Raw genomic sequence first — 27,478 nt, 5'->3', positions numbered from 1 at the left:
CTTGCAAATTCACTGAGAAAACAAGAAAGTCTGCATAGTAAGAAAGCAGATGTGCTCATAAACTTGGAAAACACAGTACAACATCCTGATAAGTAAATCCCAAAGATACACCTCTGTGTTGAGCCACAGGATATACAAATAATTATTTGTTCCTGACAAAGGCATGGCTCTTTCTTTGTATTTACCACAGCTCAACATTTCTCTGCTGGAGGTTGAGCCATGATTCATTTCCAAAGGATGTGGCAGAGATGGTAGCCATCCAACTTTTTTTCTGGGCACAAACCATTGACGGCCTTGCATGCTTGGGATGAGTTTGTTTTGAACCTCATAAGAATGTGACTTATTAATGAGCATACAGTCCCATTTTATAACAATATACAGGAATATGCATCATCAGAATCATAACTTGCAAGCTAATGCTGCATCCGCTCATAGCTCTTGGCTCTGCAGATCCCTTCCTGATGACCAAAAGGAGAGCCATTACCTCAGCAATAGAAAACATACAAAAACAAGTGAGTATATGACCTCCTTCTTCCAATAACTGGGTAGCTACTGCTCTTATTGTTTGCCAAACCATCACCAAACCATCACAGAGACTAGCCCACCACTTCAGCCATCTACTAAATGTCAATTTATTGATCTGTAGCGATAACTTCAGCGCTTCTGCACTCTGATAGCCAAAACCCTGGTAAACACAAATGAGTAGTTATTTCAAGTATTCAGTAGGGAGAGTATCACCAGAACTTGCTCAGTTCCACTCAGTTGTGGTCATCTGCACAGTTAATTTCAGTAAGTCCTCATGTGAGGAGAAACAAGAACACTTATGATCCTTTATTAAAGTTCTGTTTTTTTTTTTTTTCCTAAAAAACTTCTGGAACATAGTAAAATGATTTCACTGGCCTCTCCTGGAGTTTCCATTCTCAGTAATTCAAGTTTATAGCAGTTTTTCAAGTACCCGGGAAAATGAGGACTGAGAGTACATGAAACTAAAGGAAACAGAGAGCTCTTTCCTCTCTAAAGCATCTTTCCATTTTTTTTTCTTAAAGAGGAAAGCATACAAAGACATTTTGTCGGTTATAATCTTTAACAGAATATTATGCTCTATAGCATAATGTCTTTGAACTGCAAATACTGTCAGATTATTTAAATAACAAAACACAGTCAGGCCAGAAAGTTAAACAAAAGAGGCCATATACTTTTTAATGGCTGAATAAAAGTTATTACCAGACATTAGATTTCCAGAACTTGGAAAACTGACAGATTGGCTGCCCTTATGAACTAGACAATTATTTTTAAAATAAATATTACAAAAATAACACAGGAAAAATAAAATACTACTGCATGGATTTAGTGTTCAGGAAATGTACAAGGATTGAGCACCATGGAAACAGAAATCTATTGACCAAAAAAATACCGCGTAAGTAATGGCACAGCCACCATCTTACATTTCCTTGTGAATGCGTCTAGACCTGCAGAAGCTATCCCTGTGGGATAATAATTCAATTTTCTGTGTCTCTGCAGAAGCTGTGATGATATTGCTAATTAACATCCATGGTGATGATTCTCTTATGAAAACATTCATCTATTGGGAAATGTCATTTCTAAGACAAAACCCCCAATCTATTAACATGTCTTGCTATCACCTTTCAAGGGAAACACCAGTTCTCTCTCACTGATTAGCACATAAAGCAGGCTATTTGAGTTACAGCTCATTTCACCTAATGGCTCTTATATATAGAATCAGATATATCTACTGATATACTCAGAATCTCCAATTTCCTACTATCATTTATTCCCTATCTGCCTTAAAGAATAGAAAGATTTCGCTTTATGCATCGAAAAGGATACACATACGTGTAAACCATACAAGAACAGAAAATGCAGACATCGTCTTATATATACTTCAACTGCATATTACAACTTTGACATGTCTTACTTCAATTTTGAAAGAAAAAAATTGAGACTTCCCTCTTGCTTTAGAATAGGATTGAAAGCTATTCTCTTCCTCTTACTATCATTATTTTTTGCTATTTATCTACAGCGGTAGTAATTATGTCCTGTAGCCTGCAAGCCCACCTGCAGAGGGGTTTGCCTCTGGACAATTTCAGAACAAATCTATAATCCAAGTAATTCAACAACTGTCAGGAAGATAGAAACAGAGCAAGAAAGTGGACCATATGATCAGATACAGTGACCATAATGAAATCTCTATTATCTATTATTATTAATATGAACAGTAAAGGCAGTAGGAAGTACCTGATCACAGATAAAATGAATTGAATAAGAAGGATTTATCTCATCATAGCACAGCTTGGATGGGTGTATAAAAGTTAAAGTAGGCAAGAATATCTCCATAATCAGTTACTAGATGAGGGAGGGAAGGAGGGAAAAGGGGGAGAGAGAGGGAAGATAGGAGTGCAGACAGCAACAGATTCTTATACTTCCTCACAGCTCTTGGAAAATTCTCTGATCTTGCTGAAGTGCATACATCCAGATTCTTCATTCAAACTCAGCTGAAGATTTGTATCTACTATATTTTCAGCCTGACGGACAAAGGAACATTACGTACACTTTAAAGACTTATTTTTCATCTCCACTTTAATAAAAATGTATCAGTAGGGAGAAGCTAAGTATTTATGCTGACCTTCCTTATTTTTATGGTGTATATGCAAATCTTGAGTTGATTTTGTTGTTGTTCAGAATTACATCATGTAGGCAACCACCAATAAATGTAAAATTAAAAATAATGTGTGGTGAAGAAGATGTGAAAGTGAAATAATAAAAAGACAAGTGCACTACTGATTCTAAAAGAGAAGGCATTATCAGTCATGTATTTGTTTGTACATGGGTGAGATATTTTGTTCTGTCAACAAAGCACTTAAAAAATGTACAAATAAATTTCATAGTAAGTTGAAATCAGAGTCACTCCTTTTTTATCTGTTAAGTCAAAATGAAAAAGTATACAGTTGCAGTTCCTCACAAGCATGATTGGAAATCAGTAGAGATTTCAAACATCTTAAGTATTCCACACACGCATACACACGTACATTAATAAACCCTACTTGTCAACAGTAAAGCTTCAAAGGCTGTTCTTCTGAGCTACATTTATAGTCAAAGTTCTTAAAACGCTAACTGAAACAAATGAAGTTTCATTGATTTTTAAATATCTTGAGATCTAGAGTTTTCACTTTGTCTTTCACTAGAGAATATACTTTAGGCAAAGTACAGTGTTGATACTTCATCTTGTCCGTACTTCATTGCAGATTCAAACTCTTTGAAGCTGACATGACCATCAGAATCCTGATCAACTTCTCTATAAGAGAAAAGAGATTGGTATTTAAAGCCCCAAAGACATTATGTAAAACAGAAATGACACTTAGTGAAGATACCCAGCGCCAACACTGTTCTTAAAGACCTCATGAATCCTACCCATTGGAATTCTATGCAAAGAGATAATTAGCTAAAAATGCTTTTTATGTAATACATTTTGCAGAAAGATCTCGAAGCTTTTCAAAAGGAGTATCATCTCTATTCAATAGGTAACAAAAAGAGGTAATATGACTTTGTCAAATGTAGTAATTTTAATACAAATTTAGCTCTTCCATTCCCTTCCTAAATCAAAATCCAACCTGCTTGTAAAGAGGTTCCATAAAACAATAAGCAAACCAAGACGTCTAAATCTTAGGATATTGTAAATTTGCATTTAAATTATCCCAAATTGTCCCATGACCTTCGCATGTTGCAAAAAGTTTATTCTGAATGCAGATTATGTCAGCAAAACACCTACTCCTTGCTGTTGTAGGAGAAAAATGTTAATTTAGACTAGTATGCTCTCTAGTAGATAATACAATAATCGAAGAAATATCTTTGAAAAGTAAAAACTGTTAATATTTATGACCCAAGCTGATAGGAGATGTCAATTCAAGTACTGCCATTAACATATGAGGTTTTGTCAAATACGCTTCATAAAATTATTTGATGCAATTACAAATTTGGCAGACAAAGTAGGCTCCTGTAAAATATTTGTCTTAGTTCTGCTTAGCTTACCTCCTAGAAATATGAGAATTATACTAACATCAATATTAAATTATTAAAAAAAGTTAACTGTTGGATCTCAAAATTTCCTTATAATCTAGGAAAATGATTGCACTGAACTATATAGATTGACTTGTACCAGTATAAGTCAATCACTCTCTCACACTTTAGTCTCTCACTTCAGTAATAACTTGGAATCAAATCCAAAATTTTTACTGATAAAATTTGTAAATGACAGAAAAATTGGTGGCATTATAGTGTTGCAAACTGCCGCGACCAGTAGTGCTCAATTGTAGTGTTCCCATTCTGCAGCTAAATTGTAGTGTTCCCTACTATTCTGCAGCAAACCAATGGGATGTGTCTTCTATACAAATAAAATTGCAAATTCCAGATAAAACCATTCTGTGTAGCAGAGTTTTACCTTATTATCCTTTCAATGCTCTGGAAATTGCATAAAGATTCTAGAATCTGAGAAAATAGTACAATGGCGTAGTTTTAAAGAAAGCCTTACACATAGGGATGCAATGTGATGTTTAACCTTATTCTAAAAATGCAGACTATGGTAAAAGAAAATAATTTAATTACAACATCTTCAAATACAGAAACACAGTTACAAAGGTTATGAAGGCTGATAAACAGAAATTGTACACATCTCTAGAGATCCCTGCCAACCTCAGCCATTCTGTGATCGGCCCTTCCTGCAGTTGCAAGAAACTTTTCTATATTATCCCCCTTTCAAGACATCAATAACTATCAAATCACAGTAAGGGTTTTTTTTTTTTTTAGATGAAAACACTACCTCTTAAAGTTTGTCTTCATAGAAAAGGGACTTGGTTTGGAATATGTGCCACCTCTTATTCCCATCTCTCTGAAGAAGTACTATTTACATAAACATTTTATCATTCTTCCTTTCAATAAGAAATGTTAATCTTCATCTTATTCAAAAACCCTCCAAACTACTGACTGCTAATATCATTGACAAGATTGCTCTCTTCTCTTGGCAGCGAACAGAATCTGTCCTAGTGCTTAAGCAGACTAGAAACCTATAAAGCAGAATATATACATATATAAGGAATATAGAAAGCAAAATAAGTATAAGGCAGAACTATTAACTTATTATAAAGTAAAACACTTTCCTAATCTGGTCAGCTAAAGGTGAAACCACTTGATGCAATAACGAATCTTATATGCCCACCATCAGACGAAATGGCAAGAAATCCTTCTAGAAATATTTAAATAGAATTAATTCCTAGCACATGATGATATTCTATTGCTTTTCAGCTAGTAACAAGTTTGGGATGATGATTAGCCTTAGTCAAGTCTCTAAGGACAGCATGATTGCTGGAGATGGACCATTTACTCAAATTGATAAATCATTTGGAAAGAGGGCTCCTTTCAAACACAATATGTTATTATATAAACACATGTAAACTTATGCATCAGTGAGGGAAGAATGTAGGTCACAATTACAAAATGGAGCTGCTGTCCTGGAAAGCAGTGACTAAAAAGGACTGGGGAGTCATAGAAAGTAAGCAGCTAAAGACTGTCTCCTACTGTGAAGCTCTACATAAGAGGGTGAATATGATCCTTGAAGCAGGATAATATTTAAAACAAATACAAGCCAAATATTATCTCAGAAGAAAGCATTAGCAAAATTACGAAGGAAATACCGTATCTAATTTCTGGTACCCACAATTCCAGCTGGACAGTAAAGAAGAGGAAAGAATTGAGAGAGTATCTGCAATAATTACATGAGTTCTGGAAAATATGCCCTGTAAGAAGATATTAAAATACTCAATTCAAAAAAAGATTAGAGAATTGATTCAATCAAATCAAGAGCATAAGGTAAATATTTTGGATAGTAAGTACTTTTTCAAGGTAACATAAAAATACATAATGGTAGGCACAAGTTGGAGCCAAAGCTAGAAAAAATTAACTATAATATTTAACTTTTGTTTGTTTTTAATGAGGCTGATTAGGTACTGTGGTAACTTACTCAGAGATAAGGGAGATTTTGTATTGTTTGGCCATCAAGACTTTTGACCATCAATAACTTTCTACATCACATGTTCTAGTCCAAAAGTGGAATGCTAGGTCTTGTTATTGAACTGTACTGTGGTGGGAAACTTATCCACTGAAATGCAATGTCTCTAAAATATATTAAGGATCTAATATACTATATTATTTAATTTCTTCCACTGAAAATAGAGAAGAAAAAAGCATATCTAGAGAATAATGGATATAGATAAAGCGAGATGAATCCCAGCCTGGGATTTTAGGAAAGTTTAAGAATCTGATGAGTTCTAGATTGATCGATACCATCGCCTTTATCCACTGATATGACCTAATAAAAAAGAAACTGTAGATGATGATTGCTGGTCAATACTTGCATCTTCTTATTTTTACTTAAACATCCCTATTTGTACAGTGACATTTTTCAGATAAACAGGAACTCATAAGAAAAAGAAAAGATTTACCAAGCCAGATGATTGCTTCATTTACCTGAACACTTTGTCTCTGATAGAAGTCAACAATGGACGTGTACAAAAGAAATGGATGCGTGTATGTGGATGCACTATACCAAGTGGTACACTTGGTTTATCCTCCTGCGGTTTATTTGCTTTATATTGCAGAGTATCCTCAGATGTATGCTTGTATTTATTGCATGAATTTGTCTAAGCTTTTTGAACAAATATAAGACTCCTGCCTTGAACCCTCACTCTGTGAATAAACATCTCCTCTTACTTGTTTTGAACCTGCAAGTCATTTGATATTCCTTATAACCCTTATAACCCAATCAGTCTTATCAGTGCCTATGTGTATAACAAGGTGCATGTTCTTTTTAAAGATCAATCATAGAGACATTTTTAAACAAAAAGCCTAATGATAGCAATTATTACTGTAACCTGCACTAGCTATTTGCAAGAAAATTAATTCATTCGAAGGCAAAGACAATGTACAGGTTGAAATTCCTTAAAGAATGTGAGGCCACATCTGGAGTATTGTGTCCAGTTCTGGGCTTCACAGTACCAGAGGGATGTGGAGCTGCTGGAGAGAGTCCAGCGCAGGGCCACAAGGATGATCAGGGGCCTGGAACATCTGCCCTACGAGGAGAGGCTGAGGGAGCTGGGCCTGTTCAGCCTGGAGAAGAGAAGGCTGAGAGGGGATCTAATCAGTGTATATAAATACCTCAAGGGAGGGAGTGAGGAGGATGGTGCTGGTCTCTTTTCAGTGGTGGCCGCTGACAGAACTAGAGGAAATGGCCGGAAACTGAAGCATCAAAAGTTCCACAGGAACTTAAGGAAAAATTTCTTACCAGTGAGGGTGACAGAGCACTGGAACAGGCTGCCCAGAGAGGTTGTGGAGTCTCCTTCTCTGGAGATCTTCAAAACCCGCTTGGACACAGTCCTGTGCCACGTGCTCTAGGTGACCCTGCGTGTGCAGGGGGGATTGGACTAGATGACCTCTAGAGGTCCCTTCCAACCTTAAGCATTCTATGATTCTATGATTCTATGAATGTCTAAAATGGAATGACAAAATCTTTTTTTTTTTGTTGATGTTATTATGAGGTATTCTGAGAATATAACCCCAGAAGATCAATTCATTAGTCAGTGTTGACAATCTGACTACACTGAAGTTCATATACGTTTTGCCATTAACTTTCAAGAGGTACAGATTTTATCCAAAATATGTGAGTTAGGGGCATAAGTCACATATATAATGTTTATATTCATGATGTGTGCCCATTTGGAGACTGGTCTTGAAAGACTGGCCTTCAACTTTATGAGATGTTTGTTCAACATCATGAAAGCCTCCAAACGCCTCTTCAAATTAAGAATCACTTTCTGAACAGCCTTTCAGCAGAGATTAGCAACATATGTTGACTGATAAATAAATGTGGAAAAAACTGGAAAGCAGCTAGCAGCAGTAATTTTAAGAAATACTAGATTTAAATGTTACAGATTTTTGAAACCTTGCCAAAAATAGCCTGAAAGCAAGAATGGTCTTGGAGTTCAATTTTCATTTTCATATAGCTGAAGCAAATGCTACAGTCACCTTTTTGATTATGAAAATTATATGTCACAGCATATTAATCTTTATTTTAGAGGCCACTTTGCACTTAACATTCTTTAGTAAGTATATAGATATTTCATGGTATGCAGTAGCTAGAGTAGATTGCATGCTCTTTTACTGGAAATTGAGCAAAAATGATCATCACAAGTTACTGAGAGATATAAATTTGCTCTTATTCAATTAGGTAACTGAAGACTCCCCAGATCACCTAAGTGTATTTTCATAAGAAACTGGATTAGATAAATGGTTCTTCTCTTTTGACAGGAATATTTTAACTGTAAATCTCAATGAGTACAGTAAATGAATAGTCTAGAAGACTAATATTTCATCTCTCTCTTGAAATTTCATGTTTATTAATTCACTGAGATGAGTGCTTATCAAAAATGCATCTAGATGTAAAGATAGACTGTCTTTTTATTTTATAAATAACTGTATATTAATCAGACACTTCAACATTTTTTCACTACCCTTAAAATAGCTTAATTTTGGGGTATAACACTCCCCAAAGTAGCAAATACTGAATTTGGCCACAATATTTATTCTTTTTGTATGGGTAGCCTCTTATGTAAGCCTTAATTTTAAAGTAGGAACTAAATTCAAAATATGCTGTGATTTATACACCATTTCTCAATAATTCAACATATCTATCCAAAAAGTGTAAAAATACAGGTCAAAGATTTTAATCTTGTCCCTTTGTTTCTTGGTAATTCAGTATCTAATCTGAGTGATAAATCAGAAACCCGAGCAATCTTTTCTGTTGTTTAAAACTGAGTAGTGCATTCAGTGCAGTGCCAGCAGAGACTGCATTTTAGTTGGCCTTCAACTGCTTAGCTCAGTAGGACGAGCCCCAAAAGTCAGACAGGATAATTAAACTCTGCTCAGATCTCTCATACCATGGCCAAACACCAAGCGGCCTGGGAAGCAGGTGGTTTAAAACCAGCTTAGATTCCTCTGCTATGTAAACATACTTAAAGAACATTAATTATACTATGAAAGATGCATGGTTATTGCTTTAACTTTGAAAGCACTGAATTTATCCTGTGAGGAGAAAGTTTTCATTTCATCTATTTTATGGAGGCGAAAGTTTTCACAGACAGAGATCAGTGAGAAGATAACAGAAGACATAGCATGGAAATCAAGTTTAGGATGAGAAATATAACATATAGGACATACCAGTGAAAAGGAAACCTCCCAGGTTCCTTTTTATAGCATTCTACATGAATAGGAATCTTAAACACTTGTTCCCATACATTTTTAGTTTCATCAGTTTATCAGGCACTTAATAGTTAACTGAAATATTATGAGAAACAACAGGTTACAGAGGCACCTACTTACCATGCACTGTTGTCATTAATCAAATCCCTACATACGTAGGCTTAATAATCCATGGCCTTTTATACATTGCTATACAACTACCATGTGCATAGTGGGTAGTACACTGCCTGCAGTACCAACTGCTGGTATTAAAACTATCAAAATCTGACCCGGAAAAATTTCTCAGACCAGATTAAGATGTAATAAGATATACCATGTACAGAGACAATTTATTTCTGTAATAGTCCATGAACTACTGTGATTTTTCCTTTGCCCATATTTTTCTTCTTCCACACTGAAAGACTTACCAATATTATATATTACTCTTCTTGAATTAGAAGCAGAAGCATATTAAGAACAGAGAACTGTGTATCCTTCAGATAAAGATTTATTTACAATTTACATTTCACTAGTTTAGGACATACTAAGAATACCGGTGTTTTTTTCCCAATTTGCTGTAGTTCAAATGAGATTAAATGTTCATATACATATCTAGCACCAGCTTCCAAAATCTTCCTATACCAAGTTCCCTGATAGCTCATTATTTAGGTGTGCACTGTGAGTAAGGATAACGTTTGCTTTCTCTTCAAATTTTAGTTCATAGCTGTCATAAAGAGTTCATTCTCCTGGACTACCAACCTAAATTGTACCTAAACTGCAACCAAGCACTTATGGGCTACTCATAGCCCATAAGTTGCAAGTAGCCTTGCAACTAATTATGTTCTAAATTTTAAATGCTGTATCGTACTTAAACAACAGAGGCCAGCAAGATTGCTTGCTATAAAACCTTTAGGCCTGGAGTCCTTTATTTTTGCAAGTATTTCTGGACATAGTTCTTTTATGCTTAAGTTCTTGTCATCATTCAGATCAAACCATGTCTGCTTTTATCTTCGCTCTTCTGACCTGTCTGCGACAGTGGAAAGCCCATTCTTCTGTTAAAATGTGAAAACTTAAAATGCAGTCCAAGAATTTTCCTTTACAGCTGCTCTGTTTCTGACACTATCCTTCCTCTGCCTCAATCAGAAAATCTGGATTCAGTTTCCTGGGGAATGAGCTTTCCCATTAAAACTTAATCATCTATTGCATGTACCCCAAGGACAAAAATTTCCAAATTATGTTTGCCTACAGTACTCAAATTATATTTAAACATATTACACCTTCTTCTTCCACTTTCCTTTGCTCTGTACAGCTACTTATTATTTACCCAACCTGTCTTGAACTGCAAGCAATAACACTTAACTTCTAATGCAAAAGAGGAGCAAATGATGCTGTGCTCCTCCTGTTGGCCCCTGTTTTGACTTGCTTCTTATGACCTGAAAATGTTAAAAGAACTATCGGGTAACATTCTGCCTGCCTACCGCTAGTTGTAGATAATTGATTTAATGCCTTTTGCCTCAAAACAAATTTTAAGAAATTTAGACTCAGAATCCAGAATTATGACACATTTAAAAAAAAAAACTCTAAAAATAATTTAAAAATTGTTTTCCTGCTACCTAGTTACAGGTTTTACAAATTAATATTGGCTCCAATAGCTGTATATTATAAACTAGATAATATGTTTATTATACTTACTAAAAAAAGCCTTTTTTAATTCCTCCAATGCACACTGTTTATGGAAACAACTGTGAAAAGAACAGAATATTTTCTTAGATGGCTCAAAATACCAACCTGTGGAACAAACAGTTTCACAAAAATATTCTATGTGATTACAATACAACTTCAGAAAGAAAACAGAAACGTCACTTGAATGTACATTAAACTGCACAATGGCCATGCAGACAGTAGCTGAAATTCAAACTTCATAGTTTGAATTGCTCTGAATAAGCAATTCATTTCTTTACAGTTATTCAGAAATAAAAAACACCATCCAAACTGTACTTCTTAGGATGATTGAGGCTATATTGTGTGTGGTCAGCTTCTGCAGTTCCTGGCAGTTTTTGTCAGTTTGTTTGTTTCTGAGTAACTGTAAATATTGGGTTTAATAAATAAAGTTTTCACAGCCTAACAGAGACTTAAGTTAATTATATATTTTATATTCAGATTTTATTGTTACTGTGTTATTTTTAAAGAGACCATCAGGGAATAATTTAAACCAGTGTGAAGACTTTCACTGTGTTAGAACCAAAGCTGTCATACTGATTCACCAATAAGAGTAAAAATTACATCTCGTGCAAGCAGTTCTGCCAAGGAAAAAATGACCCCCAGTTGAAGTTTCACGTTTTGCAGCTTCTTGTGCAATAGAAGCAGAAGAGAGCTTGTACCTACACAAAATTCCTGCTCAAGCAGATGGTCACCTGCACTCTCCCCATCTTCCCTAGAGAAGCATAAATAAATGTCAGCAAGCAACTGAATTCAAAGGAACAAGACGGTGTCCAATTTTTGCCTGTATTTTATTGCTTCAAGCATCATTCAGCGTGTGAGGGGCCCTGCAGATGACTGGGTTCATACATTGCTAGGCTTTGGATTATCCTGAGGCAGAACTTATCCTGTCTTTCTAAGCCTGGTGCCAGTGACGATCACAATGTAAGAGTCATCAAAACAATTAGAAAACAGGCAGGAAGGAGTCTAATTCTTCCTAAATAAAGGGCGCTATTGTTAAAGAACCAAACTGACTCCAGATCCTGCTGCCTGAAATGGGTTTGCCTCACGTGACAGGCACTATAACCAAAAACAGGGATCAGCTCTCCCCTCTCCAGCTGAATTTCCACTCAGCAGAGCTCTAGGAGGATCGGAACTGAGTGGATGCAAATGCTTAACATCCTGTTTGTTTCTTCATATTCGTCTGTACCATTGAGAATATAAGAAACCAAAGGGAAGAAATAAACATCAGACTGGAATGTAATGAGTTATTTTCAGGAGACACTAAGTTCCCTGTACTTAGACTGCCATGGACTGCCATGGGAAAGGCAGAGAAGCATCATCATCTTCAGTAGATTTAGTGCCCTCTAGTAGTGTACATGGCCTTCTGTGCCTTTTCCCCAGATTCAAATGATTTTCTTTAGTAGATTGTAGCATTTTTGTAAGTGAGGCAATGTCCGATTTGTAAACAGATGCATTTTTTTAAATATATGATCATGCGCTTAGATTTCCTATTTATATTATGTCCATCTCCCCAGCTAACCACCTCCATTTCTTAAAATTAGCATTGTTCTTTCAAAACACACACATACATATTTTATATTTTTTCTTAGAGTTTAAAGCTGCAATCTCACATCTTGCGAGACAGGCAGAATCAGATCTGAAAAGTTTCATATAAAATGTAAGGTTGGAAGAGCAGAATTCTACTTGTGCTCAGATATCCGTTCTTCTAAGTAATCATTGAAACAAGAAGAAAGGATGAAGAAGATACATTGAAATGAGATGTTATCCTTTTAAGCAGATTAAAAGTTGAGCATTGCAGGTCATGGAAACATGAATGGGCTAACAGCGGCAAGTTAAGGTCCTGCGGTTGTCCGAAGTTGCCAATTCATAATGCAAACTCTGAAAGTAGTGGCAAACACTCTCCATGAACTGTGCAGTTTTCTCACACGATTAAACATTTACCTTTCTTGAACAGCCGTCTTGTTTCTCAGCCTTTCAAATGTACATCTGCATATTTGTGTGCAGCTGCCATAGAACAGTTTGCTCCAACCTCATGGTTTGAGCTTCACGACTTAAGGCAACAACTTGAGGTGTTAGCACGGTCTGAACACATCTGAACCCTCTTTATTCAAAACATACTCTTGCTATATTTTGATTACTATATATCCTTGTCATCTACATTTTAAACTGGATATTACTAATCACCTAGACCTGTCATATATCAAATTTATTAGGGAGCATTAGATAGAAAGAGCATTGTGGTCTGTGTCACATAATCCACACTGTGAACAGCGCAGACTTCTTTCTTTTAGCATCTCTGCAGCATAAATACATATCCAGAGAGGCTCAATAGAAAAATATAACACATACTTCCCTTTCCCTCAAACCAATTTTAAAGTGTACATGCAGACACAGAAAGAACTGGTAAGGGGTCACGGACTCCAGTGAGAACACCACGTAGATATCACAAAATCCTACCCTTTTATCATATTGTATTGCATACAGCAACACACTGTCACCAAACTGCCTCAGTACTTGAACTCATAGATTAAAAACAGAAGGTAGAAGCAGAAACAGAAAAAGAGAGGTTACACCTGGTGGCAGGAAGAAGCACTTAAAGAGACTTGTGGTACAGCAAAGTATCTTTTGGCAGACATTACACAGCCTCATTTAGACAAGTCAGTCTACATTTTAGAACTTCTTTTCTAAAGAAGTGGACTTCTTTTTGACAATATCTCTAAAAGAGCTATGAGAATTCATCTCATCTTTGCTGCTGATGATTTGGCCTCCGTAATACATGTCTTCGTCACCTCTCAGCTGGACTACAGTAATGCAATATCCTGGGCATGAAGCCATTAGCCCTTAGGAAACTCAAAATAGTACAGAACACAGCAGCACATTTCCTCTGCAACACGGGGTCCTGCAAGCACACCAAATCTGCTTCCATTTTTACACTAGCTCCTACAAAATATTGAGCTAGGTTCTACATCTTTATCATTGTCTTTAAGGTGTGCAGTAATTTAGGCCCAGCATACCTAATACTGAGAACTTGCAGCTCTGTCCCCTTAAAGGCAAATGTGTTATAAATTTTGTGTTATAGGTAAAGCTTTCACTTTAGAGCTGTTGAACACACTGTCATAGCATTTAGAGTATCATCACATGCTATTGAAATTACAAGACATACTTTCTGGATCTTAATAACAAGCTCTTGTAATGACAACACAGCAGTTTTGAAAAAATTTATAAAAAAATCTAAAAATTTTTGTTTGCTGTAAAGGAGAAAATGATGAATGATAAGAGAATCAATCAAACTTAAGTATTACCTACATTTGTTTTGGAAGTGACCTAGTTATCATGATATTGAGGAAAGTATAAAATATCTGAGTAGAGGAACATTCACTGCATGTTCCAAATGCAGCGGCCCTACATGTTTTATATGAGCCAGGATATTTTGTGTCAATGATGAATAAACCAATTGTTAAAAGAATTACTTGTGTTTAAGCAACATGCTCGAGCAACCTTTAGGGGAAAAAAAGCATGATACTAAGATATAAGTTTTTTGAAGCACTTAAAAGTTTGAGGACTAGAGTGTAATTTATTTTCAGTGAAACAGAATTCTAAGTGCCTAACACACGCTGAAAGTAGAACTTCGGCACTTTTACCCACTTCATTTAAACTTTTTCTCACCAGCAAATATTAAACAACAACAACAAATTCAGAAAATCCAGAAACTGAAACTCTATTTAGCAAAGAATGAACATAAACAAATATTGCTTCATGGAAAAACTGACCTTAGTGTTTCTATCAAAATTACCAAAAAAGATGCCATAAAATACTAAAATACTGCTTTTATCAAAAGAAACCAATCTGAAGTTACGATTATTAACAGTTATGTAATCATCAGACACTAAAATACTAAAGAACCGATGGCCATTCAAATGAAAGTTCCTGTCTCCCATTACACCTTCAGTGATGCATCAACTTCCCATTCTCTTCACCTAATTTAGGTACAGAAACACATTAAATACTACGTATTCCTTTTTAATGGTATTTATTAGTATCAGTGTAAATAAAAGAGTTTGAGATCTTACCTCTATCATAGCAATTTCTGTGAAAAAGATTTGTTTTCTAAATGCCACTCAAGTCTTCCAAGTAAAGGGACAGCTGCAAGGAACCACAAATACGCTAACATGAATGGAAAGACATGTCTGACTTACTTAAATAATATGGTGTGAAAAAGGAGACAAAACGATTTTGATTTCAAATATATAATCACTTCAACTGAGCTATCTAGTACCATCTTGAACTTGATTATGAGATGAAAAAAATGGGACGGAGATGTAATCATTTAATCCCTTAAGAACAGATATTCTTAAGAGCTTTTCACTTTGTGCTCAACAGTCTCCTAGTATGTTATGATCCAGCTAGAGAAGAAGCATAAAAAAGGAGGAAAATTATGTTTCTAGTAACACAGACATTTCTAAAAGGAACTTCTACAGAAGAATCAATAAAGGAAATCCGATCACGTTAACAGATGGCATCATAGATGAGTACACAGATGACATCTTGAAGGTGACTAGTTCATGCCATAAGATTAGCTAAGGATTTTTCATTTCAGAACCACTGTAGAAGAGATTTCACACATTTGCCAGTTCTGGATGCCAAGCAGATATTCACACAGGACTGGAAGAGCCTGCGTGGTTCTGAGTGTATGTTTGCTAGATATTTAAAGTGCAGTCTTAGGCATAGCTGGAAAACAGAGGGTTCACATGGCTGACAGGCAAATACCCAAACAGCTCCTACATGCACTGTGGGAAAAGGAAGCCTGATTGCTCAAAGGGCTGTTTCAAGGACCCCTTAAGGACATGTTTGACCAAGTACAATCTATTTAACTTGTTTGAGTTCTTTGCTGCAAACAGGCAGCACTGGAGTACTAAGATAAGAGAAAGAACAGGCACGTTTGAAGTGGATGGCCTGAGGTTGGCAGGAACTGTTTGTGTTATTCTCATGGAACATTAACACCATCTTCCTCCAGGGTAGGCTGAAAAAAGCCACCTCAAAAATAGCTCACTACGAGAGTCCCCTTTCCATGATACATTTAAAATAACATGAGAACAGTTGTATAACCTTTTTAACAGCTAATTTTTGCTGAGACCACTTTACAGTTACAGTTGCTGAGACCACTCCTTTACAATTACCCTAATATTTGAAATACTATGGAGAAGCTTGCTTATTATTATGAAAACTTTTTAAATGGGCTATCAGTCTGATATAACCAGATTTTCCTTGGTGGCTGAGAAAAGACAAAATTAACATTGTGCTGGAAAAAAATTAACATTGTGATGTAAATCAAACATGTATGCAGTCTAAAAAAACTGCTTGAGGAAAGAAACCAGTAAAATACCACAAAAGCATCCCACACAGTAATATTTCACTAAAGTTGATCTCTAAGCCCTGTTTTGCATAGAGGTTAGCCAATATTTATGACTAATACAATCACTTTTTATATTATCATATGTGGTCTAGTAGATTTTTATATGAGTTCCATTTAAAAAAAAAAGAAAAACAAGGAAAAGTAAGAACTAATAACAATTATTATGCTGGATAAAAAAATTGTCTACAGACTGCCCATTTCTAATATTTTCAGAGATTCAATAAACAGGGAGAGGATTCCTTTGATCTATCAATATATGAAACAAAACCTTGCAGTTGTAACTGTAATAACTATGACACTACCATGCACTGAGGTAGCCAATCAATCCAGTACTATAAGATTTGAAAACAAATCTTTAGCCATTAAAAATAAAATTGAAGGTTCTTCAGTTTTCAAGGTACTTTCCCTGATAAAGGGTGGGTGTTTCAGTACATATATGTCAACATATGTTCCTTGAAAAATGTATATACTAAATGTTTGCACAGTAACCTTAAGTAAAATTAAAATTTTATCCTATGGAAAGTCTCACTCATAAAACATAATATATTTTCTTAATAAAATGAATGCTGAGTTTTCTTAGTGATAATATATGGTTGATTCTATTTCATTAAAATTTCAGTAAAAACAACCCTATCTCTTCATATGTCTCTATATATAATTTATTTGTAAACAAAACTCGTGCAAATCCAAAAAACTAGAAGAGTTCAGCAAACTGTTAAATGGACACATATGCCTCCTACTACAAAAGTAGAAGATATTTCTGCATAATTAATATGCAGCATAAGAAAATGAGACACTTGTACTTTCAGTAAAACAATCTTTTATAAAAGACCTCATTTTTTGTGAAAGAATTAGCATTATTCACTGAAGAGATTGCAGTAAAGCAAATATGTTGATAAGTGAACTTAATGGGTCAGATACAACTGATAACATATGCAGCATGCAAAAGGCACAAAAAAAGTTTCTGCATATTAGTATACATGACAGAGCTCCGATTCTTAAAATTGCCATATGTTAATAGCATCTGGAATTGGAACATATCGCTTCACTTACTGAAGCAGAGAGATACAGTTATAATAGATTTAGATTAGTACTTCACAGGTAGAGCTATCACACTGAATCTTCTACTTGTAGACTTATTTAATTCATCTCTGTCCCCCACTGCCATCAGTAGCATGAACTGTAATATTATTTTAAACATTAAATTTTTGATGTAAACTTAAGATATACAAATTTTCCATAATATTTTATAGCAAAAAAGGAAGAATGATTGGAAATGATTGGGAAAAAAATGTTTAAAAAGCCTCTTTAAAACATGGGCATCCAAACAACATTCTGTACCTTGTATGTATTTGGCTTTCAATGAGACTGTTTTCTAAAATACACTTCAGTGAAAAATGGGCATCTCTCAATTCATTTCGTTTTCATGAAGAGTTCTCCTGTGACCACCTATTGATATTATTAATTAACCAGAATACTGGTTAACTTATCCCTTTGTGTACTTTCAAAATACAAACACTATGGTTTCTGTGACCAGCATTACATAAATCCTTCGTCAGATAAACGAGAATTACTGAAGAATGCAGTCAACTTTACACCGCTGATTATCTCATCTGCCTATCTAACAACTCTTTCTGACTGCATATTGTAGGCTTTACTTCTTGATTCGCACTTATTTCTTGAATTACTATACATTTCTGTCACATTTTTCTTCAGAGGTGGCTTTCTTCCAGTAATGGGTGCATTAATTTGCATATATGATTGTAAAACATGTAAAGCGATATAAAAAAAACAAGTTTCTAAGACTATCTGTATTCTACTCAGTATATGATATTTTTCCTCTACTACTTGGCCAGATTATGTTCTTTGTTTTGAAACAGAAATCTCAAAGAACATCTTTCAATCTACACAAAATTCTGAAAATGGTATCAGAAATTTATGCTTTTCAAAAATGCTATTTGCATCCTAATAAGAGCACTTCACATGAAAAACATCTTAAAATAAATACTGTTTTTTCAAGGATTTGCTATTAGTGTTCTATTTTCTGTCAGTCACATTTGTATATTCCTGTGAACCTCTAAGGGAGTGCTTCCAAGCACTTCAGCTGTCTACAACAGAAATGTATAAACCAGCTAGCAATTTAAGAAAAAAAAAGTTGATATTCAAATTAATTTTATGTATCTTATTCTCATTTTGGGATCATGGTAAATTAAATTTTATAGATAGAAAGAGGGGAGCCTTTGGAAGTTTTATTTAGGAAATTGTTTTTAAAAAGAAATGAACCTGAAAAAAAAAGTAATGCTAGTTACAATGAAGCTGAAATTATTTTTGTGATTCCTTTTTCTTCTATTTACTATACATGATTTAAAAAATGATTGTACAAGAGGCTAAAATAACAGTAAGTGTGTAAATTTTTCACTTTGAGAGATATTTAGGTTTTTGAATGAATTCTTCTAATTTTTCTCCCTGTTTAGCAACTGGATTTAGCATCTGCTTCAGTATGGAACAACATATAGGGGTAGCATAGAGCTAGATAATATAGACTGCCTGAAAAGCTGCCTTGATAAAAAGAAACAGAATCATACAAACATTATCTTTAAATGTGCAATTACTGAACCTGGACTTCTTTAAAAAATGGAACACTTAGTATTTATTTGAAGAAAATTATGACAGCTAGATAGACTATTTGATAAAAAGGTATTTAGTTGTATACTTTAAACAATCAGCTAAACTATTATTAAACCTGCATGCATCATTAGTTAGTGTTCCTGTATAGCAGCATTGTATTCAGTAAAAAGTGAAGATACACATCAAAGCATAAAATACAAATACATGTTTCAGGCAGGATCATAAAGAAATCTGTAAAGGTAAAAACATTTCTCTTCAGATTTATAGAAATCATAGTTTTAAAAGAAATGCTAGTTGTCTAATAAACTTGCTAAATAAATATGTTTTATATAACACCCTACACTGGTGACTTTATATTTTTATTAAACTTTTTACTTATGTTAAAAAGGCTTTTTTTTTCTAAAAGTACTGAAGCATAATCATTTTGTTTTACTAAAATAAAACTAAAATTCTTCAAGATGTACAATATCGGCATGTTATGCTTCAGAGATAAAGGCCAGACATTTATATTCAAAATTCTTAAAGGAAATAAAGGCTAATTGCCAATATATAGAGCTTGAGCATTCTGTTCCTGCAAATCTCGACTATTAGGTAGCTCCTGCTTTCACTTTGGAAACCAAGGCTCAGTGAGCAAGGCATATGCTCCAGCATGAATTCAAAATTCCATACAGCGTTTCATTAAAAGTTATGCACCTTGCTGCCTTAGGGGGACCTCCATTGATGGATTAATTAAAAAAAAAAAAAAAACTTCAAGAAAACAAAAAATGAAATTCTTTCACTCACTGGCGTTTTTTTTTCACCCCATGAATCAGTCCTATAGCTTACTCTTTGCTATCCAGATATAACTATAATAGATAAGAAAGGTACTGGGAAACAGTAAAAGCAGTAAGATTGGATTCCCAAAACAAGAATCTGATTAGACTTAGGGAGCATATTTTTTCACTGACACTTCATATTTTTTCAGAATTTATACATTCCTATGGCAATCTATAAAATGCCACTACACATTTTATGGAAAAACAAATTCTGTTACAACTGCACTCTCTAACAGCATAAAAGCATTTAATGCAGGGCGTAATCCAATTGCATAACATCTGAAATGATCTAGCCTTCCCTTCAACATCACCCCCATAAATTAGAAATAATCATCCTCCCTTATAAGCACAAGAAAAGCCATTTTGGATCAAACCATGGCTTTTATCTTGTACCACACTTTGACAGCTATCAATAGCAGCTACTTCAGCATTTACTACTACACTAGTAGTACACTACTACACTACTAGTATTTGACCATGATCCTAAGTACTGAAATATTTTCACAGACAAAGGTGCTTCACAATGGTTATTGATAAATGGTTGCCTTACACTCTGCCTTACTGCTTTACGTATTTTCTGTTCTTAAAAATCTATTTAATATAACATTGTGTATATTTTAGTCTTGATATAAATGCTTATTTTTTTTCCAGACCTAATCTTGAGGCTGCCAAATATTGTGTTGGTACAAAAGTTCATATGGAAACAGAAGTAAAGTCTCCACAGAGGATCCATACTTATTTGGAGAGAAATGCATTTGGAGAGGTAGTAGACAGGTAGTAGACAGGATTCCTTTTACCCACAAATCCCAAGGTAAATAATGAGATCCCATTATTTAGCAATGCAGATAACGTGATAAGATTATGTAATAAAAAAGACATAATCAACCTGCAATGTTAAGTGTTTTTACCAAATGATATTATTACTTTATAGGTAAATTTGCTTAAAATTATCTTTTACCTTAGAATTCTGTTACACAATGACAGCAAATCTCTATGATTTGAACAGTTATACAAGCAAAACAGAGATATAAATGAAAGTAGAATAATAAGTAATGTCTATTGGACTATTTAGACATAAATACTATATTCTTTCCCATGAAGGCCTGTAGCTGCTCTGTGAATAAGTTACCTTTCATTTTCTCAAAGAAATCATATGCAGTTGGAAAGAAACTATATGACGGTCGAATGCGTAAGACTGCAGACTGAAGTACTGAAAAGCCATTACTGGAATTTGAAAAGTACTCCAGCATGTTGTATCCATACTGTAAAAGGCCTTTAAGATGAACACTAAGACTGAATTAATAAGCATAAAATAAAAGTCACTGTAGGGTAAGAAACATCAGACTGATGGCCTCAAGAAGATTATCTGAGCATACAGATTGCTACGGCAAGGACTAACAGATTGGAATTGTAGCAAATGTCTTCATTAGTTCACAAAGGCAAGCTGTAACACAGTCCATATGTTGTACGACAGACTGCAGCCTTCTTTTTGTATATGCACAAAAAAAAACACAGTTGTTTTTGCCTGTTTCTGGCTCACCCAGTAATTCTAAAAGGATCTGAACAGCAATCTGAAAGGACAATTTGAAGAAAAGGTCCCTCTAATCTTCATTTGAAATTAAACAAATAATACTGAATTAAAGTGCTTCTTTCTAATAACACTATGTGAGTCTCACCTGGTCTTTTTCTTTCAGAGAGATACAGAATTGGAAGACAGTAGTACTAGCGCAAAGGAGAAGGAGAGCCAGATGAGGAGTGTGTGAAGCTGGAATTTTGGACCACTGCGTCTCTATATCTCTTATCAGCCTCATTCTAGCATTAAAAATGACAGAAAGACTAACCTTATGAATTCCATGGACACGCTGTCTGGAATCATAAAAGAAGCTGCTCATGATTAATTTCAATGACTGCAGGTTCAGGAAAGCAATTAATGCAGCTTCTGTTTACCCTAACCTTTCTCTTCAATGCTTATCAGTTGCTAAAAAGATAAAAAAATGCTACTACTTTAAAGCAGTACAAGACATGCTATGACAGGAACTTTACAGCTCTTTATATGGAGATAAGAATAGTTACACATGAACTTCCAAATTAGATTTTCTTTAATTTCAAGTTCCAACATCCAGCTTCTGCAGGCCTAAGTACTTTTTAGCCTCAGAGTATCAGTTATGGTAAAATCAGAGTAATCAGTCCAAAAATTTGTGAGATGATGTAGTATCTGTCCTTCGATTACCTGAGACAGACGGAGAAGGCAAGATTTTGAGCATACAAGTTCTTTAGTTCTCGTATCTTCCGACTAACAATTTTTTGGCGGAAACAGTACACTAATGGTATTTTCAGCTATTGAATAGAATAAAGATAAAAACATTACAATAAAAATATTTTTTTTAAAAAAAAAGTAAGATACCATATGCTAATACTTTACCACATTTGGACGTCACCATTGAAAGTTCTTTTCCATATAACATGAAAACAGCTATGGTACATAAAGCTCTTACTTACAATGCAAAACCGTGAGAAATAATGCATACTTGATTTATTCAAGTCTTACTAGAGCTAGTAAAGATGTTAATTCACAATTTCTATGAATAAATTTTATTTTAATTCTTATTTTGTTGATATCTTCCCACAGTGATGGTATCTTGCAAAGAAAAATCTTTGCTGACAATCATTCTCCAAAAATAATCTTCTTCATTGCATCTGATCAGCTTTATCCTTTGGTGCATAACATGGCATATTTAGTGTTTTAGAAATTACACTTTCAATCATCACCAGTCTGATAAAACAAAATTAAAGTGCTGAAAATAAAATATAAATGTGAATTCTGATATGTAATTATGCAAGGGAAACATTATACATTTGTAGTAAGTGATATTTACCTTCCTTGCATCTGACCATTTTTCTGTTACAAAGTCATGCTTCTAATCTGTATTTCCTCATATTTTTATTCTGCAAACCAATGAAGCAATAAATTTGTTTGTAATGAAGGACAATTTCTGCCTATTGATATTTTAATGATAGTGCCATCACAAGGCAGATTTAACCTGATAAGTGTGGAAGACAACAGGAAAACCAAATTCATATACAAGTTAACATCTGTAAAGAAAATACAATTCTGATAGATACAAAATATTACTAATCCTGAATGTGCCTTTTCTGATTCTCATTAGTAGAAAGTTCACAGGTCATAAAGCATACTTTAAAGTAGCTTACCTAGGTATTAAATACTTCCATACCAGTAATATTCTGTTTTAATAACAACTTTTGTATTTGTCTTTTTTGTATAAACTAAGGAAAATAAAACATGTTTCACATGTAGGAGTGGGTGACAAAGCAGATTTGCAAATTAGGAAGAAAGAAATGATCAGTCTGATCAACAGGTTGACCAGACCCCAACATAGTCTGAATGTACATGCTACCTACTTCTCCCCAGTTTGCAACCTCATTACCCTCTTACCATTCTTGGTTTCCTTTCAACAAAAACTCGAAAGTTCATAATCATCTTCCCAGACTACCCTACCATTCCCCCTAGCGCTCAGAGCTTCAATGCTAATAAGGAAAATATACCCCTTTTTATCGTTCTCTCTTGTTTGTCAGCTCTTTCCTAAATTCCTAAAAAATATCCTGTAAGATATAAACAAGTGGCAGCACTTAGATACATTTTCCTTCACCATTACAGTTGAAATCATATTAACAAAATGATGATATTAAATTAATACTGTACTGGTAGGAAAGCGATTATAACTAAATAGCATATTTAGTTATGGAGTCAAATGATGGCATTTTGACCACAGAGCTACAATTTGCATCTTCAGAGCAAGTGAGAAATTGCCAAAGGAGCTTATGTGGATTGACATTAATACTATCTGAAGTAAACTGTTATAGAAGCAATGCAAACTAACTATTTCCATATCAGAAGATTTTGAGGAAGAATTATTTTAAGGACTTAAACATTGGGAAAAGTATAATTTACTAATGCAATTCCTAACAATACAGACTAAACCCTCGGCCCCAGTATTATATGTAAGTCTTAGCAAGAACTAAAGAACAGTGCTATAGTACTTCAGCCTAGGACACACTCTGCTAGAAATGAGGGTCATAACACTTCCATGCAGAACTGGCAAGCACATGAACTGATGGCAGACCTGAGACTTGTAATCAAGAGAGATAAGGGATCCTCTCTGTAAAAGGCTCAAAGGGGTAACTGAGGAACTTAGTCATCCAGCTTTTGCACTTCACCCCACTCCTGAAGGAAACTATACTCTGAATTCTAAATCTGCTTTGATATAGAACTTTTCTGCACCTTTCAGCAAGCCAAACGGTTTCTTTATTTTTCAGATGTTGCCCTTTCTGCTTACCTTTGTACACAGGCTATTAGAAGGTTCATACTAAAGGGAATATTACATTTTGATACAGTCCAGAAAAAGAGAGGACAAAGTGTTAAATATTTAAAATTAAATAATAAAAATTTTAATATGAAAAAATACTGAAAAACGAGTCTGAAGATGGTTTCTCTCAAAGCAGGAGTCATTTCTGAAATATCTCTACTATTCAGATCATCATGTATTTAAAAGCACTTTCAAAAATGAATTAAAAGTATTTCATATAGGTACAAAGGTTTACAGATGGCAGAAAAAAAATATCTTGCTACATTAATGTCTTAACTAGTAAGAAGCAAAACAAGCATTTTTCAAGATAAGGAAACATGCACTGTTTCAAATTATTCTCCATCTGACAACAGTGAATTGCTACTTTAGCTTTCTGTGGATTAAAAATATGAAATTCAATTGATTGCAGACAAATTATTAATAAAAAGGATTAGAACTAAACTTGTCGTAATCATCTAGTCTGTCTTTCTGCATAAGAAGCCAAAAATATCCAATAATTCCTCAGTAAATTATTCAGTTCTGCTTTATTGATAGTCAATCTATTTATTTAACTTTGATATAAATACAATGCTCTATTTTCAGCAATCTTTGAAGAAATAACAACTGCATTCTATGGAATAGGTATCTATACTTGCATTAAAAATTCTAATGAGCTGATTTAGATAAATGGATAAAAGGCAATAGCTTTATAGCTTTGATCTTTTCCTTTTTTTAATCATCTCCTTTGCTATACCCCTGAGTTAAACATAGTTAAGGAAAATTACAGTATAATTTTCAACTATTTATTTCTGAATTTGCACAATAGCAAAACACTGTGTGAAATAAAACATTTAAAAAACAAAATTATGACTTAGGAGGCTCAATCATTGGAATGCTTTGTGACAAAGATAAAAGATTAGTGTACGTTACAAAAATCCACTCTTGGAACACTTAATCTGATAGGCAGCATTACCATTCTGTGGGAGAGCCTAAATGACATCTCTCATATCTCCCTGGATCTCAGCAGGATTAAGGTCTAATTTTTCTCTCTCTGAAGAAAAAGTCTGGCACTCCTGTCCACCTACTCCAACGACATCATTTAGGAGTGCTTCAATTTTATGAACGTTAGGCCTGACCAACAGATCTGGTAGAGGTAATGGAAAGAGGTTTGATTTTAATGTGAGTCCAAATAAATTGTAATAAAGAGTCAATAAGAGCCTTCAGATGCAATGCTTTCCGTCAGTCACAGACCTTGCTCCCTTGTATCTAAGGAACGTAAAGTTAACAGAAGGGCTAGTTATAAAAATAACGCTTTCTTTTCATATGCAATTTTCAAATTCCATGCTCATTGTGAAAGAGCTAAAGATATAATTCCTATTAAAAAAAATCTTCATGAACCTAGTTAAAATAAAAAATAGTAGCATTACATCAATCTGTCCGGTACTCAATAGCAAAAGTTGCTAATTGGAGAAAATTTGTTAGGAAACATTGGATTACATTCTGATTCCATATGAAATACTGTATTTGACAGAATCCCTCACCAATGTACCAGGCTCACATGTCTAGAAGTACGATGCAAGGGCTATGATGAAAAAAATCACTTTTTAATTGATTTCTTTAGATAGAGAATGAAGCTTCTTACATTATTTTTTCTCAGGTCACATTGAATTGAAATTTAATTAACAGAACAATAAAATAAAGCAGAAATATAAGGGAAAAGTTGTAAAAATGTATATCTCAAATTATCGAAGATTTGGCATAGGTCATACTACAATTGGAATGAAATATGTACAGAGGCAACATATATAAAGGAAATGATTCCTAGAATAGCAGAAACTCACTAATCAAAAGATTTGCATAATAATCATCCATCTGCATGAAGCACCATATGGCAAACAAGCCTGTAATTTCACTGAATATGCTTTCTAGGAGAAACATGTTGCTTGTGGATTCAACTAAATAAAAAGAAAAAAAAATGGTTGATACACTCAAGTGAGGGGCAACTTTTAGTGTAAACATTAGCAAGCCATGGAAGACAGCATCCTTCAGTAATCGTACACCTGAAAAACATACTTTAAGTGTGTAACAGAATAGGTAACAAAACAGTTCAGAGAAGCAGTGGGCTACTGGCAGTGAATTATAGGTAAATCACACATAAATAATTTAAAATAACTAACACATTCCAGCTTAGCTTTCAACATTAAGTTTTGAACAAGTACAAATAAAAATTAACCCTTCAATATTTTTCTCTTATATGTATTTGAAATAACAGAAAAGATCATGCAAATTATACAGTGAATAGATGTAGAATACCTGTATTCATATACGTAAATCTGGGCATTGTTAATTTTGGCATAAAAACAAAACATTCTTTGATCAGTCCAGGAGAAAGTGGGCCATCTTTAGAAATATTTCCTTCCTGTAGTCCCTAGCAAAGCTGCTACCAACTTCCTTAGGAAAAGAATCAAGTTGTAGCATATCTGCATATACTACATAGCAGGTTATTGTTGTACTGTTTAGATAACTCTGCATTACCAAAACTAAATTTTCACTGTTTTCATGCCAAACAGTAATTCTTGCAAAGTATCCTCATTTGAAAAAGACTTTAAGAATTCTGTGGAGCTGCACATGTATTGAGAGGTTTTAACAGTTAAGCAAGGATCAGGTTTCTCATATATTGTTTAGGCAGCTTTTTTTAAGAAGAATTTTTAAGTAGACTATCCTTGCTGGTATGGTATATAATAAACCAATGCTATATAAACATAAAAGCTTTTTATGAATCTATGGACAAAGAGAAATGCCAAAGTGAGGAGGAAACAGAATCTCTGTCTTCTTGCTCCTGGACCTGCTTGGTGAACATATTTTTATCTATAGCAAGCAAGCTTGGGAGTATAAGCCTTTGAAGAGGAGGGTAGACAAATCTATCTGTGTAGGCATGTATCCTTAGCTCTTCAGAGCTAGCTACATTGACAGAGACCAGTCAATAACAGCACAGTTAAGACTAATTTTCAAGGAAGAGACTTGTCAAACCTCAATCAATCTATGGGAAAACATAAACAATAGAACGGAAGAAAGTGAAAGGTGGAGGAAACTAGATGAACTGTTTGGAACTGCATAGTAAAATATACAGAATTATTTTATTAATCTAGGCTTACATAAGGAAAACTCTAATAGGAACATGGACCAAAAGGAAGTATCTGAGGAAACATTTTCATTTTTGGCAAATGGAAAAA

The 27,478-nt window shown here is 34.4% G+C and overlaps 1 protein-coding gene across 1 annotated transcript in view; it reads right to left on the bottom strand.

Moving 5' to 3' along the window:
• Positions 1 to 3,040: 3,040 nt before the first annotated feature.
• EFCAB11 (EF-hand calcium binding domain 11) overlaps positions 3,041 to 27,478 on the bottom strand; it is a 49,636-nt gene continuing 25,198 nt past the window's right edge. Inside the window, exon 5 of the mRNA XM_088539753.1 lies at positions 3,041 to 3,313. Within this exon, the coding sequence (XP_088395879.1) occupies positions 3,214 to 3,313 (100 nt within the window). The 3' untranslated portion in view covers positions 3,041 to 3,213. The remainder of the gene's footprint in view (positions 3,314 to 27,478) is intronic.

This window comes from Tinamus guttatus, unplaced genomic scaffold (assembly GCF_059628265.1).
Source record: "Tinamus guttatus ecotype Peru unplaced genomic scaffold, ASM5962826v1 Tinamus_guttatus_pri_ptg000048l, whole genome shotgun sequence".
Lineage (NCBI taxonomy): Eukaryota > Metazoa > Chordata > Aves > Tinamiformes > Tinamidae > Tinamus > Tinamus guttatus.
Note: the sequence above shows the minus strand (reverse complement) of the source record. Positions and strands in the feature narration are given on the sequence as shown.